The sequence below is a fragment of the Laetiporus sulphureus genome (assembly GCF_001632365.1).
Source record: "Laetiporus sulphureus 93-53 unplaced genomic scaffold LAESUscaffold_5, whole genome shotgun sequence".
NCBI lineage: Eukaryota > Fungi > Basidiomycota > Agaricomycetes > Polyporales > Laetiporaceae > Laetiporus > Laetiporus sulphureus.
The window spans coordinates 125487-145722 of record NW_024468514.1 but is presented as its reverse complement, the minus strand read 5'-3'; the positions used below and the strand labels follow the sequence as shown (position 1 = coordinate 145722).

The window sequence follows — 20236 nt, the reverse complement described above, 5'->3', positions numbered from 1 at the left end:
GTCTTCGTCTCTACTTCCATCTGCATTTTCGCATACACTCAGCACGTAAGAATTTTTGTCTACAATGCCGCAGGGAACGATGAGAGCGCTCTACTACGACCGAGTGCGTTGATCACTGCATGATCTCCGCGCGCGATAATCGCTGACGAACGATTGGATACAGCCCCAGCATTTTGAGGTCAAAGAGGTACCGATTCCAAAGTGCGGGGATGAAGACCTCCTTCTCAAAGGTGCGTGCTGATCGTTGTTCGTCCGTCGAACCGAGGTGTGAAACGTGAACGACAGTGACATGCTGTGGTGTCTGCGGGACGGACGCGCACATACACGACGGTGAATTCATCGCCAAGTTTCCGGTACGCTACGCATTTGCATCTTGCGCGGCCGGTGTAATGCTGACGCCCTTGATCAGCTCATCCCTGGCCATGAAGCCATTGGCAAGGTGGTGGAGATTGGCAAGGACGTGCAGGGCTTCGAGATCGGCGACCGTGTCGTCGCGGATGTTGGAATCTCTGTGCGTGCCCGCATATATGCGCGTGAATCGGCGTATATTGACGCATACATGCGCTGCAGTGCGAGCACTGCTTTTACTGCCGGCGGGGACAGCCCGTGCTTTGTGAGAACTTCAATGCCCGTGGAGTGACCATGGATGGTGGTTTCGCAGAGTACATCGTCTAGTACGTGATCTGCATGTTGGATTGACGCTGTGTGGTTCTGAACCCTTCAACAGCCACTCGAAGAAATGTTACAAGATTCACAATTTGACGGATGAGGAGTCGACGCTACTCGAACCTGCCGCATGCGCGATTCATGGTCTGGACAAATTGAGCCCGCCGGTCGGGATCGATGTCCTCCTGCTCGGCGCAGGTCCTACTGGCTTGATCCTCGCACAACTCCTCAAGTTGAACGGCGCGCACAAGGTCACCATCGCGGCAAATAAGGGCATCAAGATGGACATCGCGAAACAGCTGGAGGCGGGAGACGAGTACATCGAGCTGGATAGGCAGAACCCGGAAGCGCAGTGGGAGCAACTGAAGAAGGACAACCCCTATGGTTTCGATGTTGTCGTGGAGGCCACCGGCGTGGAGAAGCTCGCGCAAGAAAGCATCAATTATGTCAGGAGGGGAGGTACACTCATGATCTATGGTGTGTATGAAAATAAGGCGATGGTGCATTGGCCGCCGTCCAAGATCTTTGGTGATGAGATCAAGGTATGTGGACATGGTCTCTACACGCAGCGTCGCGCTAACAGAGCATATCTATAGATCATTGGCTCGTTCTCACAAGCATTCTGCTTCCCCCGTGCGGTCGCGTATCTTGATGGCGGTAAGGTCAAGGTCAAGGGAATGGTGAGTGCATCAGTTCTTCGTCTGTATTCGCAATAATGCATCGTCTGACGTACGGTCTAGGTTACGGATGTCTTCAAGCTTGAGGATTATCAGAAAGCATTGGACAAGATGAGCAGCCGCGGTGCATTGAAGATTGCTATCGTGCCGTGAAGACGAGAGGCGGCGTCAGAGAGTGTCTACGCAACTCAACTGTACGATAGAATTGTATTTCAAATGTAACAACAACATCGCCGAATTTCTCTTCGGCCTCGCAACTGCCTCGCATGTTACGATACCCGTACTACTAAGTGGAAACGTACGAAAAATGTCACTCTGGCGATAAACATTTTTCCCTTACGTCCTGGGAACACCAAAAACAACCATGCCCAGTTCCTACACCTTCTGGCAAGTAATTTGGCCCGCTTTCACGCGGTCCGACGTTAAAGAGGATGATAGGCATCGTACGTGTACTAATTAGTCGAAAGACGTATCAGAAAGACACTATTACTCATCGGGTGTTCAAAGTTGAGGCCCTCACACAGCCTGCATAGATTTATTTTTCCACGGGAAACCTGATGCAAAAATGGTGAAAATATCTTATGTCTGGATATGGAAATAGTTTGGAAATTGGGCGGAGACAATTAAATTATGTTACGATTGTTTTACCGAAACGTATCAGCAATAGTGAAACTATTTCCCAAAGGAAGATATTTCAGTCCAAAAATATGTGATACCGATATGTTTCGGTGAAGCAATTGTAACGTAATTCAATTGTCTCCACACGATTTCCAAACTATTTGCATATGCAGACTTAAGATATTCTCACCATTTTTTCATCAGGTTTCCCGTGGAAAAATAAATCTGTGCAGGCTGTGTCAATCTTGGCATTCATAAGCAGCCAGATGAAGAAGGTGCATTCTATTAGGAACTTGTATCGGCTCGGGCGCAACAGAAATCCAAGACATGGCCCGTTGGATAGAACATAATATTTTATGGCCCACCAATTGAGAATGAGCCCCTTTTGCGAAAGGGACCGACAGAGACCCGAATGACGTGAAGAAGTATCATTCACAATTCACAAGACTGATGCAGGACGGCGGCTAGCCTCCTCGACAGGCAAGCAGCACGCAGCTGAAGAATAAGCCAACAAAAAGTATTCCGACACGGGGAATCGAACCCTGGGCTATCGCGTGAGAGGCGATAATGTTAGCCACTACACCATGTCGGACTGTAATGTAACATATCCGATACCATTTATTCAATACCATTCATTGCGATCAAATGGTAGTCAACGTTTCTATACTTCAACGAGAAAGCTAGTATTGAACCTGTTTAGTTGAACAAGTTTGTCGGTGATGTCAGTCTATGACGAGCAGCGCGGCGGAGTGTCGATGCTGTCAGTCTATGACGAACAGCGCGGAGGATCGCGAGGATAGCTGCTTACATAACCATCCACCTTATATACCGAGACTGAGATAGTACAGGTCCGAAAAAGTTGAGAAGCGTCGCGACAAAGGATACTCCTGCTTCAGTTCCTCCGTTGATTCGACTACAGCAATACTGTACATTTTGTACATATGAGTTGATATGAGTTGTTGATCACGGGTCGCGGGGACGCCCGACGTACGTTCGCATTAGTATCATCGCCAACTTGTCATGGCGTCAGAGGCTATTTTATCAGTCGTGTCACAGCCGTCAGTATGAGATGATGAAACATTCAAAATGATACATACGTATGGCAGTCAGTTGTATGGCTTGCGTTGGCATGCATTTTCTGTCAGCTCATTTCGGACGCAGAACCACGGAGCTTCAACTGTCCATTCACGTTATACGACTATGATACAGGACAAATGAACTGTGGTCGGCTTCGCTAGCCATCTTTTTGCACACGGTGATGATGTTTGACACGGCGTCTACGACTGTGTCGTTCCAGGTCCTCTGCCTGCTTGAAGAACCGGCCACAACAAGCATACACCGCATGCTGTGACTCACGCAGGTGATCTTGCAGGTCGGCGATAGAGGCGCACTGCACCTTGCAATATCCACATACACGCCTGTGAACCATCCTTTTGGAGAACGTATGCCTCCGATTTCCCGTTTCTGCAAAACCTGTTAGGGGTGGGGGTGGTCGGAAAAGTAGAGGGTGAACGTACGATTGTCTTCTATCCAAGTAAATGTATATGTTTCCGAGGCACTGTTGACAACGGCGGGTGCAGCTTGTTCCACAGATGTATCTGGCTGCGGTCGTGGTGACGGCAGCGATAGTGGTACAGCTGGCGATGGCGGCGGTCGTGCCGCTGCTGCTGGCGGTGGCGGGCGTAGGATGCGATTTGGGGAGGGTGAGGGCGCAGAGTGCCGCCGCGATGATCGCCTGTTTAGAGCTGGCCGGAATGTCCACAGCGTTGCTGTCGTTGCTGCTGCTCGCGGCGTCGATGGCCCTGGTAGTGGCGCCGCTGGTGTTGGCACTACCGGCGGTATCATACCGTTGGCGGGGGCGTTGGCAGCGAGGGTGCTGTTGGTGGTAGCAAAGGCACTGCGGATGGCACCAGCGAGGGTGCTGAAACCAAACGGCGAGTGTCCTGCTGGTGGCGGCAGCGTGACAGGCCGGAACGGTGCTGTCGGCGGTGGTACTCGTCTCACTAGCCCTGGTGCATACGGTGGTGGAGGCGCTCGTGGCCTGTTCAGAAGTGTAGGTGGCCTTCTTGGGCGTCGCGGCATTGGTACCAATCTGGGTGAGGGTGATCGTCGCGGCACTTGCGGTATCGCCGGTGGTAGGAAAGGTCGGACAAGTGCCTGCTCGTCACGTCGCGCAGCTTCGTCGAGCAGCATCTCCTCGTCCCAGAACTCACAGGCAGGCCCGCGGGAGCATCTTCCTCTTCTAACATCCCAAAGGGCTAGTGACGAAAGGTAGTCTCATCAAAAAGACAGCATCAGGGGAGAAAGCGAGGCCACGTACATCCACAATGGAAGCAGAATTCCGTCCTACAGCGGCAGGTCATATGATAGCAGCCGACCGTCAGCTCTATGATGAACTGACCATCGGATAGTCAGAGAGACGTGCAACGTCGCATGGGTGTCTACGTACCGAGCACTTCGGGCATCTACGCCATTGCTGTGCCTGGATAGCATCGACTTATTAAGTAACGGAGTGATCTCGAACATATAATCCATACCTTCATGAGCTGCAAGGTCTGCTGGTCCTCGGGGGATCTTTCATCTTCGGGTAAGGCCTGCGCGCTATCAACATTCAACTCATAACTCCTCGATCATATTATTTACCTGATATTCTTCGCAAGAGAAGCCTAAAAAGGGCACGTCAGCTACGTGGATGGGCAGGAGTGCGAATACGAACCCTCATGCCATAACACTTTACATGGTACACATATTGCGGTCGAACACACAGGGCAAGTTGCTTGTGGCGCATCCTCGTCATCGTGTGCTTCTACAATGGCAGAGCAACGAGGGTTCGGACAGTAGTAGCGAGGAATGCTGTCCAGCAACTTCTGATGATACTGAAAACGAGGAAAAAAGTATAAAATTCAGTCATCTAATATTTCTACCATTGGAAGCATACAAGTAGCGTTGACTCACCCACATAACCATGTCTGTCTGCGGCAGGATGCGCTCTGCAATCTCATCAGGTATCCCATCTGCCCACTCCGTGAGGGAGCATTCTGGACACCGAATAGGGAAGACAACAGTTTCAGGATTACCAGAGTTATCGTCATTAGGGTCAAGCTTGCTCCGTATATGTTTGCTCAAGCAATCGAGGCAGTATGCGTGTGAGCCGGGACACGGAAGGCGGAGCCCAAAAGGAAGACGCGACGAAGAATTAGCAGAAGCGGAGGCTTTGAGTGGAGAGTGTGTCGCCCTGAATGTTTCAAGGCAAATTCCGCAGGTCGGGTATAGAGGGTCTGTATCATTGCATTCGTCGTCGCTGATGACTATCACTGGAAAGTGATGCCAAAAGGCTGTAGCAGAGGGAGTAAGATGATGGAGCTGAAAGGCTCACCTTCTGGACTGCTGGGATGTTCAGTTCTTTGATGTTTTGCGCGAGGCAATTCTTCCTCGTCCGCAGGACTCGACAACCGACGCTTGCCTTTACCCTTCCCCTTGTCATTAGGATCGGGAGCCTGCCAGGGCGCTCCTTTAAATACTTGCCACACTCGCTGATGGCAAATCAAAACCCACCAGAAGTTGTTCGATTACTTCCGGACCAAGCACACTACAAAATCGTAAGAACAGCTCCAACGTGTTCAACGCATTGATCTATATCTTCTCACCTTTCCGCATCCCTGAAGTTTGCAGTATCAATGTCATTATCGCCACGGTCAGTCGCCTCCTGTAGCCGCCGTGCAAACTCGGAATCAAGCAATAACTTCTTGTCTGCTGCGACGAGCTGTTGGGCATACTGCAGATCTGCAGTAGCGCTTGCATTATGGGAATGTTGTAGGGATTGTGCCAGTGCCGCGTCTCGACTGAGGCGTACAGTTTCTGCGAATAGCTGGATCGCAAGATCGTTGTCATCACACAGCATCTCTTCATCCGATTCCTCCCTCTGAGGAGCCTTCCCTTTGCCAGGGGCAGAGTCGGTGATTATCTCTGCTAGCTGTGCTTTCTGTGCCGCCTGAAATCCGATCATCGTCTGGACGTCATCATCCAACAACTGGGCGATCAGTAGCTCCGATAAAACGTCGGCGTCACCTGATGACATGGTTGGACGGCTTGTCGACAGATGGACCACCCAAGATGTTGAGGTGAGCGTTGAACTTTGCCATGAGGCTCAGCGCACGTTGTGATGCTCCCAGGCGCTCACCTCTAATCGAGGTCGCATCTTTACCCACGCAGGCCCGAGAGGGCGAGCTAGATTCCTTCGTGGTCGCCGAGTCACAGCGCTAGCACCTGAGTCCGCTCACCTTCATCATTTATGTATGGTTTCATTTAGAACATGGTCAATTGTGGCTGCCAGAAAGATTGTTGTATAGCTACTACAACCAACGTCACCTGCCGTCCGCTCAGGTAAAGATCAGCATCAAATTCCACTTCGTCCCACCGCTCTCGCTGCTGAGCTGTTCGCAAGCTTTGGCAGCTTTTTTTCCGCGTTCGGTGAGGTCGGCTCGGGCAAGAATTTCACCTGAATCAACCAGGCGAGATACTTGCCCATGAGCTCGTCATCCACCGTGCGATTCGTTTCACGCATATGAGGCGCAAGCAGGGCGCGCATGTTGCCGTCGTTCAATTCTGGTGCCTTTGTGCTGGTCGGAAGATCATCCAGCACGAAATACAGCAGCGGGAACAACGCATTGTCTTGCACCTCCATGACGTGCCGTTCCAGCTGAGAGCGCCACAAGAGATATTCACATCGCTCTGTCGCGAATCCATACCTCGCTAGAGATGAGAGGAAGTCGTTGAACGTTGGTCGTGGGTGCGCAGTAACGTGGAGTACAGTCAAGGCATCCCGAGGTGGAGGCAACGGCGCCAGTGCAGCAATTGCTGCACAACGAGCAACGTGGTCGACTGGAACCATGTTCACAGTGTTATTGATGTCAGGAACCAGTCCGAGCTGGATGCAGCCCTTGACCATCCTCCAGATGAAATCATCCGTGTTTGTGACTGAAGCAAGTTGATGTCAGTAAATTCGTGAAACACGTAGATGATACTACCAACCTGCAGACTCTGAATCACCGACGACGTAACCAGGTCGTAAGATGTGACCCTTGAGACCACGTCGTCCTCCTTCGAAGAGCAACTTCTCGGACACCCACTTGCTTTGCCCGTATCCTGTCTTCAAGGATGTCCTAGCACCCTCAAGATCATCACTTTCCGGGACCCCACCGAGGCTGTCTTGATCGCGTGACAGCGTGTCAGATAACTGAACATAGTACTCGGTGTCGATGGCAGAGGTTGATGACACAAAGACGAATAGCTTGGCCTTCCCGGTAGCGGCGAGATCCATGGCAGTGAGGGTTCCGAGCACGTTTGCCGGCCGCAATCGCTCATACGGATACACCCAGTGCACCTAAAATGCATCGAACCTTTAAATAACGACGATCTACAGACTGCGAACGCACGTACCAGAGCGCCATTGTGTACTATCGCATCTGCCTGTTGAGCGACGCGGTCCCACGTCTGCTGGTCCAAACCGAACCGCTCCTGATCTAAATCGCCCTTCACAACCTCCAACCGCCCCTGCTGCACCCATTGCTCATCCCAGACTCCACGACCACTCGCAGCATCCCGCAGACGCTGCAGCGCCTTCTCGGCGTCAGCCGCACGCACCAAGCAGATCACCTTCTTCACCCGCTCGGAACGGGACAGCAAGTCCCGGAGGATGAACGCGCCCAAGAACCCAGTCGCGCCGGTGAGGAAGACTGTGAGTGGACGACTTGAGTAATCGGAGGAAACGCTTGGATAGGATGGTCGGAGCTTCGACAGCAATGTCTCATAATCCTCACTGTAAACCATCTTCTTGGGCACCACAGCCGGCTGTGGTGCCGCTGTTGGAGTTGATACCGCGGGTGGCGTTTTCTCACCCGCAATGCCCAGGTCAGCATTGCGCAGCTCGTCCACCGCTGCCGCAAGTGCCCCGATAGTTGGCTTCTCGAAGATGAGTCCAAGCGGCGCATCCACCAAGAAGGCCTTTCGGATCTCAAAGATGAGACGCGTGGCCAGAATTGAGTGGCCGCCGAGGTCGAAGAAGCTCTCGTCCAGCGGCAAAGGCGAGGGAGGATTCGGCAGGATGCGCGTCCATATGGCTCGGATAGCCTCCTCGGTAGGGTTGGCGGCAGGTCCACGGTGTTCCGCCGGTGCGGACTGCGCTGTATCAGGGAATGGCAAGGCGGGCTTGTCGATCTTGCCATTAGGGTTGAGCGGCATGCGCTTCAGTGGGACGAAGACTTTATGCAACACATCAGCATTGGCTCATAGCGGCCGACGAAAATCGACTCACGTGTAGGTACACTGTAACTGGGCAGCTTCTTTTTGAGATGCTCTCGGATGTCCTTGATGAGTTTTCTATATCTCCTCATCCCAATGACGACACCCTTTTCGTCCCCGCTCTCTGGAATATCGCTTTCGAACTCGTGCAGCGACGGACTAGCAACTGGCACGAAGTAGCTGACCAGAACCTTCTCCTCGTCCTTGTCTCGCCGCACAAGCGTCACATTCTCCCTGATGAACGGATGTTGGCTCAGGTACAAGTCGATCTCGCCCAGCTCGATGCGGAAGCCACGGATCTTCACCTGGTCGTCCGCACGACCTGTGCACTCGACGATGCCGTTGGGCAAGTAGCGTCCGAGGTCTCCTGAGCGGTACATCCGGTCCCGTATCCCCTTCCAGAACTGCGCCTCCGGGCCAGACCGATCCGAGCTCGGATCGCGGATGGTGTCTTTCCTCGGCGGTGCGTTGGCCGCGAACCAGTTGGTGACGAACTTCTTCACGGTGGCCTCGGTGTCTGAATAGCCCTCTGCAAGTCCACCAGAGCGGACATAGATCTCACCGACCTCGCCTACAGCACACGGCACGTTCTTGTCGTTGCGGTTCACGACGAGCAGCTGCACATCAATCATGCCCTCGCCGGCGGGCATGATCTCCTTCTGCGTGGCGAGGAATGTTGGGTTCTCCGAGACACTCGGGATGAGGAAGTACGAGACCGCACGCTGTGTCTCGGTCGTGCCGTACATGTTGACGATGCGCACGTTGGCGGCAAGGCATTGTAGGCGGAGGCAGTCGCGCTTAGTGAGCACATCACCGACGAAAAATGCGTTGCGGAGGGATGGGATTTGGCGCGTTGCCTGGGCAGAGAGGAGTTGCCCCATAGCAGGAGTGAGATGTGTCACGGTCACTTCGTTATCGTCCATCCACTCTGCGAGGCGTCCTGGAGTCCCAATGTCTTCCGCTGTCGGAACATACAGTCTTGCACCGAAGAATAGCGGAGTAAACACTACAAATTATTCAGAGAGCCATTAGATGTACGGTTCTAAGACCACTCACTATCGCGCTGAATGGGATCGTGAGCAATGCCGCTGAGCATGGTGAACTTTGAGTGCTCTCCGAGCCCGAACCTCTCACCCATCCAGGGGAAGAAGTGGGTCAAGCTGAAATGCCTTCCCTTCACGCCCTTGGGGATACCGGTGCTACCGCTAGTGAACGACAACGTTCCAACGCTGTCCGGACCCAGGACGACGTCGGGGTCCTTGTCAGCCAGGCTCTCCTGCGCTTTCAGCACATCCACGCCGTTCGCGCTCGGCCCACCGACGATCTTGCCGTCAGCCAGAAGTTCCAGCGCCGGTACCTCCACGCGGATTTGCAGCTCAGAAGAGATAAAGTCGTGTACAGGCGGGCTGATCTTGCCCGCGCCTTTGAGGATGACGAGCGCGCGGGGCTGTGCGACCTTCAAGTAGATTGTTTGCCTGGACGGAGGATATGCAGGATCTACGGAACATCACCCGGCGAGATGATCTGCGAGTGAGTTGCGAGTGCGTCCTGAGCTGACAAGACGAGATGAAGCACCTATGACTGAGAACGTAGCGCCGGCCTTGAGGACGGCCATCACGGCGACGACGAGCTCGACGCTGCGGTAGGCGTATACCATGACCACCTCTTCCCTCTGCACACCTCCTTGCAGCAGATGATGTGCCAGAATGTTCGACGCGTGCAAAATCGTCTGGTAGTCGAATGTCCTCTTCTCTTGCGGCGCGTCGAAGCTGGCAGGAGGCAGGCATTGGATAACACACGGCCGTTCCGGCCACCTGCGTGCATTACGCGAAAACACGTCCGTGATCGCACCCTTCCAATCACACCAGTTGAGGTCGGCCGTGGGATCTGGTAGGATCGCACGCTGGACAGGTGTCATCAAGGGTACGGAGCCGACGAGCACAACTGGATTCGCGGCGATCTTCCGCAGGAGGGTCGACAGCTGGTCCACGATGAACGTCATCCGCGCGGGCGTAAAAAGCAATGAATTGTACAGCAGGCGGAGGGTGATGTGCGGTGCGATGGAGCTGCGACTCGAGTCGTGCTGCCGAGAGACGAAGACGGTCAGGTCGGACGTCAGGCTCGTGCTTCGGAGAAAGTGCTCCTGCGGTGTGTCCTTCTCGTCAAAGAAACGGACGCGGAAAAGCGGCGCATGGCTGTCGGAAACATCACCCTTGTCTCTACCCAGCGCACGTACTATGGCATCGTACGGCAGGGCATCCGCCTCTGCCTCCTTCTCGACTTGCTGCACCTTGCGGACTACCGCCCAGAACGGATCGTCTGGGTTGACAGAAATGCGAAGGACGAGAGGATCGCGAGCAGAAGCTGATGATGAGCCGATGACCAGATCTGTGTCGCCAGTGTACCGGTGAAGGAGCACAGAGAAAGCTGCAAGCAGCAAGTGAAAAGGCGACGGTGTCTGGTTCTTTGCGACTGCCTCCTCCTCGTCATCTTCATCCTCGTTGTACAGAGCCAACTTCAAAAGTCCCAAGCATGTCTGTTCGGATAGGTCGGCAGAGAATGCCGCCTCCACCAGCCTATTCCCAGCTAGTCGAGGATAGTCCGTCGGAAGGGAGATCGACGGTAGGTTCTGCAGCCGCGATGCCACTCTGGCGACGCGCGGGTCCGCCATTGGGAGTCAAGAGCGCAAACCCAGCCCTGTATGCGCCGATAAGAGACTTTGACTGAATGAAAACAAGCAAAGCAGGTCGAGAGTACGGTCCTCGATGACTCGGGCGTATAATCCGAAAATTCACTTTGACGCGCATACACGCGGCCACGTGACATGTGTTCCTCGCGTGAATTAGACGCCCATTGTCGACGCGACTTGGCACGAAACACTACGTAACGTTCGATTCAATTCTTACCCGTAGAACCGTTTATAGTGAAAATGATCCGTAATATGCTAAGGTGTGCGAAAGCCAAGATGTTTTAAGATCTTTGTTGCTGCGATGCAGTAAAGTCACTGTGCGAGTTACATAGGAAATACAGTTGGATTCTTGCCATTCCGACCAGAGTCCATGTCCAGCTCAGGTCTATACGTCCAAGTTAATATGACTATCTTCTGGGCACAATCTTCATTCGAAACGAGCCTTCCAGGCGGCGCACGGAGGACAGATCAAGACAAGGCAGAACGTGGACCTAAGTGCAAGGCTTCTATCTTTGAGGGAACCCTGTTGAAAGTTCCGAAAATGTACGACCCTCCCTCGCTGAAGGAAAATGAAACTGCAGCTAAAGCAGCCAATGCGGAATATCCTACTTGACAACCTGATGGTTATGCGTTACGACGCCCACAAAACTGCCTTGTGGCAAATCTCAAAACCTCAATGAATTTACAAATGTTGAACTTGAGCGCTAGTTAGAGGAGCCGGCGTAGCATACGCCTTTCAAAAAGAAAGCTCCCTGTTCTAGTTCTGAGCCACCATCAACTATTCCTAGAAAGACGGTGTTAGTCCCCCCTCTTTCGAAATCCGTCACTCTGCCTGGCTCACCGTTCACATCGAGTCGACCCCGTTAGCCTGAAATCTTGAACTTGCCAAGGTATCGCACTGGGTCTATGCAACCGAGCAGACCACCCCAGCATTCGTTTGAGCATCAGCATGCGAAGGACTTGTGGCTGACATCTTGACGTCTTGAGCATCTTGATCGCACGCCCTTGGGAAACAAGCTCTCTGTGACAGCAATTCAATCGCAATGAATGAACGTCACAAAACTGGAACAAGGAGCCTCCTCTCCGGCGCTCCAGACTGACCAGTGCCCTCCTTGCTGTTATTGACTAACTATAATCAATGCCTCCGAACCAAAATTTTTGACATGACTGAAGAACCTTTCACACCTCGGCTGCCTTCTTTCCTGCAACAGGAAGGATTTTCTAGCCTCATGTGAGGACATAGGCTGCGTAGCGTCAGTTTTGACGGTATCCATCACCGCCCAGGCGCTACCGGCGTGCCTACCGTGATTCTTCGATTTCAACCCAAGTTAATTTCTTGTCTTTTTCACTCACTCCTTTGTCTTCATGCGAGTACTGATGAAGAGCAACTACGTTCTGGCGTCGAAACGATTGCGACGGTCAAAGACCTCACCGAGTCTCTCGGCCACGAGTTGAAAGTTGCAGACACGCGGAGTCGGGTACAAGTCGGATACACACGGCTCACAACTCATCTCCGACGACGCCCCAGCAAATGCTGTCCAGACATGCACATCCCTCTCTTCGCCACCTCAGCTGACGTCAGGCCACTCTTAATAGCGAGGTCTGCTGTTGATGCGATACGAGACACTCCCCAGGCGGCATCGCTCTCGCAGGAGCTCGACAGCAACGCAGCGTCTTATATCCGCGTTTCGGCCATCTCCATCGCGGCCTACGAGTGCGAGCGACTCTCGCTTGGATTTCTCATCTGAAGTCGCTAACCCTTTCAATAGTTACCTGGTGACCTTGCCTGCCGAGTGGAGGTTCTACAAAGGCCAGAAACTGCTGAGACTGAGTCCTGGTTGCATTTTGTTCATTTTGATACGGTAAGTCCTTCACGAAAACCCGCGAATGACCCCAATTGAGTGATGACCGGATCAGCTATCTGAGTGTCACTGTGTTGACGGTTGGCAGCGTCGGTTACTTTGGCGAATTTTCTGAGGAGGAGTGTCAGAGGTATTTCCTAGTGGGCCCGATATTCAAAGGTAAGCAAATAGCTCGCTTTCCGTGTCAATCGTGGACACTGATGGAGTGGCGGATGGCCTTGTGAAGTCTTGCAGACGATTGTCTCGCAGATTATCTTGGGATTGAGGTGAGTGCGCGGCTGATGGTAACAGTCACTGTGATTCATTGCGGGAACTGAGCGTTCAGATAAATTCCAGAACAGTTAATATTGCTCGGCGGTCAACATGGGTGACATGGACACTGCTTGTACTGTTTACTTGCGTATCAGCTGTGAGGCGACTCCTCGCCTGGCGTTGAGCCACGATAATTCTGACAAATGAATGTTATGTACCACAGGCGGAATTCCTCACGAATCTTTTTCATCGGGACTGTACGCGCTTTCCTACTTCCCGCGTGCTCACTCTATCTTAATAAGGAAGTCATTGCTCCGTAGATGTCCAAAATACTGTATGCACGCGAGCTACTTCCGTGTATCGTCATGATGTTTACGCTACTCATTCCCCAATGTTGTAGTCCCACAAGTGAGTAGTGCTTCGACATTGCATTCTGCCACTTTCGAGCTCATCTCGTCACTAGTTGTACCGGGGGAGAGCACTCAAAATACCTATCGACGTGGGTTTACTACGTCTTGGCGATGTTCTATGATGTCGTCACTCTTGGGATATCGACATTTTATTTAATACGTTATACTGAGCCATCTGGGAGGTGAGTCAGCCTGAGGATTTACTTCGAGATACAGGCTTAACGATATATGTAGACTATCTGAGCTCGTGAGACTGTATGTCATCTGCGGCCGCAAAATGCGTGTCTTTGACAAGATCGATCTGATGCAGGATGCTATATGATGGGATTGGGTATTTCGTCGTGTTGACGGGTGCGTAATTTTTGATATCAATATGACGTCTCCAATAATCCTTCTACTGGCGTTAGGTGTGAACATCTTCAATCTGCTGCTGTTCAGGACAACCGATGAGCTCACCCAGGTATGAGTCCGTATCGTGTCCAATGAGTCGTCCCATTTTGCTGAATCGTGTTCATGCAGGCTTCAGGGTGTGTGCATGCACTCGGATCGAAGACTTCTGAACGTGTCGGTTGATATTAACGTCTTTCTTGTACAGTACGTGTCTTGGTGAAGCCGTCACGTGGATCATGAGCCAAAGGATGCTCATTCATCTACGAGGTACGCCGCCTTGCGCCCCCAGCTTTTTTTGCGGCAGGTTTATTTTGCGCATACCCTTAGATGCCGCCGCAGAGCGCCGTCGTGTCACACACAACATATCGTGCCGTATACGTTCCGGCCGCTCGATCTCGTACGCGATGCGCTCACAGAGAGAGTCAGAACCGAAGGACGGACACCGGATCGATGAAGGCCTTGCGATCACGAATGCCGCAGAGGACGGGCACGCGAGCACGGTCGCCGAACTTGCGGATGTTGAGCTCAATGTGCATGTGGAGGTCGAGCACAGCGTGATAGTGGAGTGCGATGCACATGGTGACGGCGTCGGAGCGGAGGGTACTTGTGTCCATACCCGTCGTTCTAGGACGACATGGGTGGAAGGCGGGAAGGCGCCATCGAGCACGTTGGGGACGCTCGGATGCTGACCGTAGAAAAAGGCTCAGCGTGATAGAATACGTAGCCGACTTAACATCATGCGTTACCTATTGTGAGTAATCTCGTTTGGCTCATGGCTCACGGCGCAACGGCTCTTGACCCACTCTAGATTTGCGCGATTTTCATCCCCGTGTCTTTGTTCTTGTTGTGTATGCTTTCCTGTTTCTCTTTGCTCCATACAACTTAGAACGCATCTCCGCTTGACCATTAGAGGCGAGCACATTTCTCTGCACAATGCTCCCATTTCTTATCCCCATGCCACGATACCTATTCTACCACATACCTAATTCCTAATACATGCATCTTGGAACGTTGCCGTTCTGACTCTGCTGGAACGAAACGGGAAGACGCCGACCACTTTGATGTCCCGTCGCGAGCCAGACTCTCGAAATCCTCTTCTCCGCATACACCGATGTTTAATGTAACAGAATACAACAGAAGCTCTGTTGGAACATAGCCAAGCTCCTGGCGCTTAACTCACATCACTCGCTTGCTCCGGGGCTGCACGTGTTATAGGCGTCCTCGTTAGTGAGTCATCGTCGATCACTTCCGCTTCAAACGTCGATCATGATCTGATAGGATGGGCGCCCCGCTCATGAATGGTGGTATTGATGGCTTCCCGTCCATCCGTTCAGTCCGGATCAACTTGGCGACTTACGCACGGCGATAAACCTCCGCTCAGGTATCGTTAGTTGGCTCATATTTCCTATCCTGATGCATGTCGAACGCATCGGCTGATAACAGCTGCATAGCTAAGCGCAACTTGAAGGATAGCGTGACGAGAGTCCTGTAGCGGGCAGTGCAACCTCACGTCAAACCACACTCAGTGTCGGGGACAGAATCGATACAACCGTACGTATGTAAGATTTTCCATCACTATCTGATCGGGAGCTCACTTCGAACAACCCTCGGACGTAGCGCAGTGGCGGAGTCTCGGCTAACCCAAGGCTCCCTCGTGCATCTTCAGACGCCTCGAAGGTCTCCGCGACAATGAATTTCGGTCAGCGCCTTGCGGCACTCGAGGAGGACATGGAAAGCTTGACTACCTGCCGCTCGTACTAATTTTTGGCCTTGCTCACCTTGGCAATGTTTCAGCTACGATGCTCCTCGCGCATGATGTGCTGGATATTAGTGGTAAGTTCTATGGATATCTTACGATTATGCATTGTGGTGCTCATCCAGAATGCTTGTGCGAAAGGATTGCCTTGCTGCGTGGCTGAGCTCTTCATACTGGCTGTAAGAAATGTCTGTCCTCGCCAGAAACACACTCTGCAGAAGATGAGGGCATGATTATCCGCCTGCTTTTTGCACGAAGCTATGCCTGGAATCGTGAATGTAGCCATGTTTCACTCGAATCTTGGCATCAACATCACCGGTACATTTCAAGCTATTGCTTCCAGATCCTCAGGCCTTCTCGCGCGTGCGTGGCAAAGGCTGTTTTCGCTCCAATCATTCCGACCTCACCGCCTCGTCACCCGTCCCGACTCTAGCATTTTGCACCTTGGCGATGTTTCAGCTACAGGTCCTCTCGCAGGATCTCCGTATGGATTGATCTTAGAGGCTCTTGCTCCATGTATAAAAGCACTAGTTGCGTTGACGGGATAGCATCAACCTTCCTCGCCTCATTGCGTTCTTTGCTCTTCAATACCTCCTTCCGAGCTTCACTGCAAAAATGTCCCGTCTTGCTTTCCTCGTCGTTGCGCTCTCCGCACTCGCTTCCACAGTGTCCGCATCTCCTATCGCTGCGAACGCGACCGAGGTGCTCGACAAGCGTGTCACTCATGATGGCAAGGTGAGACCCATCCACAACCCCGTCGAAGTTCTTCCGACTGATCATATGCAGGCCACTTGGTACAACGTTGGCCTGGGTGCTTGCGGATACACAGACACCGACAACAAGCCGATCGTTGCCATCTCTCACCTCATCTACGGGAGCGGCGGTAACTGCAACCAAGTCCGTCCAATCCTTCTGTGCATTCACTTGCTCTGTATTCTGACGTTGGTCCCGTGGCAGTGGATTGCGATCACCAACAAGGCCAATGGGGTCACTAAGTACGGGCAGACCCGCGATGAATGCATGGGCTGCGGGCAGTCTGATATCGGTAAATTTGTTTTCAGATCGTGTCAACGGACGCTGATCGTGCTGCATAGACTTGAGTCCGTCATTGTTCGAGTCGCTCGGAGCGGACCTCGGCAAGGGTGTCTTGCAGGTCGAGTGGCACTTTGAGAACAAGGCTTGGAGCCCTTGATTGCTGTCTTTCGTTGTGAGAATGTGTACCGCTATATTTATTCGATGTTGCGACTGTTGCCTGCTGTCTTGTAACTTCGTCTGTTGTAGCGTCGGTTTATCCTGTGTAACTTGATCTTCCATATGACCCCCCTGCCGTACGTTAGCTTGAGAACTCGCGACTGCTTCTATTCAAGTTGTTGTCGAATATCCACTGCTGTTCATGTTCAGCTTGGCGGTCCAAGCCCACTGCGTTGTGGATTTCTCTTTCGTATCCTGGTCTTGCCGTGTCTCCCAGTTCTTACAGTGTAATTCCATCTTGTATGCGATATTTCCGAACGCCACGATCGTCAGCAAAGATAATACAACCAAAACGTCAGCGTGCCGCACAGAGTCAACAGTATCCGGTTGGCGAATACCATCATCGGCGTAGATGATATGGATTGGCATATCCTGTCTGTTTTCAGTCTCTCGATGCAAGGCGAATACCTTCAGAAGTTTAATACGATTGATGCGAAACGCTATGATCTTAATTCGAGATCGCAGCTGGAAGGGTCCTGTATAGTGTGCATCAAATATGCAAACAGACGGACAGCCTCCTCAGAACAGTCAGCTTCAGATGTTGTCTCGCATATTCTCTCGCTGTGGGGCCTGCGATGGTAATGCCGCACCAACCATGACACGTCCCAGGCGACTGGTGGGATGTATTAGATGCATCATGCCGCAGCGGGACCGCGTCGTGGATGTGTGGGTTGTCGTGGAAAGTTCGATTCGCACGCTCAATTGTGTCCAGTCCATACGCTCGGCGGCAAATGTTTGTCGACGCTCATACGGCAGTATTCTAAGCTTGGGACCTGGGATCGGTGACAACGTATCCGGCATGCCCGCGCGCAGTTATGGACTGGACATGGCAGCTTCAGTGGTCGACTTGACGCCGTGAGGGGTGGGTTAACCTTGTGAATGCATCTATGCAAAATAGCGTACAGTGACCAGGATTACACGGCAAACGCGTACATACAATGCTACAGTACAATGCAACCAATCAGCGCTGCATATAAATCCAAGGGAATATGACCCATCTACCATGCCAGGGCATTGAGGATGGCAGATGCATATGGGCAGACGTATACGCATGTCGCCGTGTACCGAGCAGCTCTCGCCCGACCTTTTTTGTGTCTGGATTATGTAGGACGGCTTCCCTAATCTCTGCTATCATATCCACGATAGGGTTCGCCGGAGCGTCCACGCGAGCCGAACGAACGCTTTCGGTCGCCGAAACCGTTGTCGTCTGAACGGCTAAACCGCTGCTGCTTGTCTCGAGGGTACTCAGCTTGTCGCCTCTCCCAAGGCGGCATTGCCCGCTCATTTGAGGAGTTGGAGTCTGGCTCGTATTCCCTGTTCGTCCTTTCACGCTTGGCCTTGACGCTGCCTCGGCCCTCCCAAGGAGAACTCCTCATCCCGCCCCTTGGAATGTACTCCTCACGCGGCTTGCCGAAGCGCTTGGTACGCCCGTCGTGCATGCCCACTTTAGTGAGGAATGCATCAGACACGTGCGGAGGCACAGGCAAACCGCACGCCTCTACTGTCCAGTCCTTTAGGCCCTCCAGGATGACATTGCGCTGAACACGCAGGTCGCCCGATCGCGAGGCGTAGTAACCCAACATAGATGCCATGGTTTCCCTGACCGCCTCTTCGTCAAGCTTGATCAAGAGATTCTTTATCTCGGTCGTCATATTTCCAAGGACAGCAGAGTATTCCTTCGGGAAGCGCAAACGAGAAGCTTTCTCGGAGTCTGCATTGACAGTCTCATAGAACGCAAAGGGGTCCTCGTCATACTGCTTAGCAAGAGTAGTGACCTGCTTTTCGAGCTCGCTGGTCGTCAGAGGCTTGAGCGGGACGTCCGTCAGCTGCCAAGTGACATAGCCCACTTCCCACGGCAAGAGAACCAAGTCAGCACGACCAGTCATTTCGTCGCCACGTCCGGTACGACCGACACGATGGATGTACTGATGAGCGTTGGAAGGAACACCAATCTGGATCACACGCGTGACTCCAGGGTAGTCGACTCCACGAGCAGACACATCAGAGGTTACGAGGATCGATGCACCCTTGCAATCGGCCCGGAACGAACTCGAAGTCCTCTCTCGGACCCGTTGGTCGCGTTGCGAATGCATTTCATACACCGTAGTATTCTCCCCAGCGGGGAGGACAGTCGACAACTTGCGGACGAGCGTCGAGAATAGCTGCGTCATCTTGGTCGTAGGGAAGAACACAATGCACTTCGACTTGCCCGCGTTGATGAGCTGATCATGCGCTAGAAGGCGGAGGAGGAACGGAATCTGGTGCGCAGCACTCGGAAGCACGGTGTGGTATTGAGGAATGTGGGCGTGCGTGGGCGGTGCATCACTTTCGACGCAATCGATGAGCGTGAAGTCTTTACCCATGGCAGTTCGTGCGACCTGTGAAACCCGGGTGTCGAGGGTAGCAGAGAACAGGAAGGTTTGTCGCTCAGGTTGAGGAGGCAGCGCCTTGACAATTGCGTCAATATCGTCGCGGAAACCCATGTCCAAGAGTGTATCGGCCTCATCCAAAATGAGCTGGACGTCGTTAATCAGACGATCAGTACCGGGACATTCTATGAACACAACAGCAGACGTACGATGCTCGTCCCTGCCAATCCATTGGCGACTTCTGGCTCGCTTTGAATGAAGTCGAGTATACGGCCTGGAGTTGAGACGACAATATCGCGCCGCCCTCGCATCCACTCCTGCATCTGCGCGCGTTTCGAGGCCCCGCCAACAAAGAGTCGAACTTCCATATCGTTGTGGTGAGTAGTGAGACGAAGAGCTTCGTTGGCGATTTGAGTCGCCAGTTCACGAGTAGGGCTGATGATCAAAGTACCAACGTTCTTACGAGAGAAAGCGCGTATCGCACGTGCCTCGAGATGTTTGTCGCTTTCAAGACCAGCATCTCTCACTGCTTGCTTGCCAACGCTCTGAAGCTGCCTGACGCGTCGCTCGATGGCGGGAACAAGGAAAGCTATTGTTTTACCTGTGCCCGTCCTCGCCTTTACTAAAAGATCGCGCGGTTTCCTCTTGCCTTCAGCCTCCTCAGGATTATAGGGTCTAACCAAGTCAGGCAATAACGGGAGCACAGCAGCTTGCACGGAAGTCATTTTCGTCAGCTTGAAAGGGGAGACGGTGATAGCCTTGAGAGTTTCCCTTGCGATCTTGTCCTTCAGCGAGACAAAATCGGGCTGGTCATTGTCCACCTTGGTAGGAGTATCCATCGGATCTGCCGGGGCTCCCCGGTCAGGATTGAACGGCTCCTCTTTCTCCGGTCGAGCAGCGAAAGCAGGTGACACGGTGCCCCATCGTCTGGCGGTAACCTGACCAGCCACGACTACGAAGATGTCAACAGAAATCTCTGCACGACGACAGAAGACA

The 20236-nt window shown here is 52.8% G+C and overlaps 6 protein-coding genes and 1 non-coding gene across 7 annotated transcripts; 3 read left to right on the top strand and 4 right to left on the bottom strand.

The window, feature by feature from the left end:
- Positions 1-6: 6 nt before the first annotated feature.
- Positions 7-1679, top strand: LAESUDRAFT_747666 (GroES-like protein). The gene is made up of 8 exons (XM_040911483.1): positions 7-103; positions 164-230; positions 286-353; positions 410-511; positions 571-674; positions 728-1208; positions 1263-1346; positions 1407-1679. The coding sequence occupies exons 1-8, from the start codon at positions 65-67 to the stop codon at positions 1494-1496; spliced, it is 1035 nt and encodes a 344-aa protein (XP_040767996.1). The 5' UTR covers positions 7-64; the 3' UTR covers positions 1497-1679.
- Positions 1680-2481: 802 nt separating this feature from the next.
- Positions 2482-2553, bottom strand: LAESUDRAFT_t18. The gene has a single exon. It is a non-coding gene; the product is annotated as a tRNA-Glu (tRNA).
- Positions 2554-3117: 564 nt separating this feature from the next.
- LAESUDRAFT_672944 (uncharacterized protein) lies at positions 3118-6102 on the bottom strand. Its single transcript, XM_040905509.1, has 11 exons — positions 5609-6102; positions 5517-5550; positions 5338-5458; positions 4917-5275; positions 4678-4837; positions 4605-4627; positions 4499-4555; positions 4411-4443; positions 4282-4357; positions 3479-4219; positions 3118-3425 (listed from the first exon to the last, which is right to left on the bottom strand). Exons 1-11 carry the CDS (start codon positions 6037-6039, stop codon positions 3196-3198), a joined length of 2265 nt encoding a protein of 754 aa, XP_040767995.1. The 5' UTR covers positions 6040-6102; the 3' UTR covers positions 3118-3195.
- A 132-nt stretch (positions 6103-6234) lies between these two features.
- Positions 6235-11030, bottom strand: LAESUDRAFT_721588 (alpha-aminoadipate reductase Lys1p). Its single transcript, XM_040908036.1, has 6 exons — positions 9837-11030; positions 9318-9758; positions 8275-9267; positions 7401-8221; positions 6993-7344; positions 6235-6938 (listed from the first exon to the last, which is right to left on the bottom strand). The coding sequence occupies exons 1-6, from the start codon at positions 10930-10932 to the stop codon at positions 6358-6360; spliced, it is 4284 nt and encodes a 1427-aa protein (XP_040767994.1). The 5' UTR covers positions 10933-11030; the 3' UTR covers positions 6235-6357.
- A 1414-nt stretch (positions 11031-12444) lies between these two features.
- Positions 12445-14793, top strand: LAESUDRAFT_721586 (uncharacterized protein). Its single transcript, XM_040908035.1, has 16 exons — positions 12445-12664; positions 12720-12812; positions 12868-12971; positions 13039-13078; positions 13149-13221; positions 13288-13321; positions 13385-13398; positions 13465-13472; positions 13528-13656; positions 13709-13729; positions 13785-13825; positions 13882-13934; positions 13994-14001; positions 14070-14131; positions 14192-14615; positions 14673-14793. The coding sequence occupies exons 1-15, from the start codon at positions 12495-12497 to the stop codon at positions 14551-14553; spliced, it is 1212 nt and encodes a 403-aa protein (XP_040767993.1). The 5' UTR covers positions 12445-12494; the 3' UTR covers positions 14554-14615; positions 14673-14793.
- Positions 14794-16235: 1442 nt separating this feature from the next.
- On the top strand, positions 16236-16812 carry LAESUDRAFT_734785 (uncharacterized protein; the record flags this gene model as incomplete). Its single annotated transcript, XM_040910540.1, has 4 exons — positions 16236-16355; positions 16407-16517; positions 16578-16665; positions 16715-16812. 4 exons carry the CDS (start codon positions 16236-16238, stop codon positions 16810-16812), a joined length of 417 nt encoding a protein of 138 aa, XP_040767992.1.
- A 1177-nt stretch (positions 16813-17989) lies between these two features.
- On the bottom strand, positions 17990-20079 carry LAESUDRAFT_645009 (DEAD-domain-containing protein; the record flags this gene model as incomplete). The annotated part of the gene is made up of 2 exons (XM_040903893.1): positions 17990-19387; positions 19450-20079. 2 exons carry the CDS (start codon positions 20077-20079, stop codon positions 17990-17992), a joined length of 2028 nt encoding a protein of 675 aa, XP_040767991.1.
- Between the last annotated feature and the right edge of the window lie 157 nt (positions 20080-20236).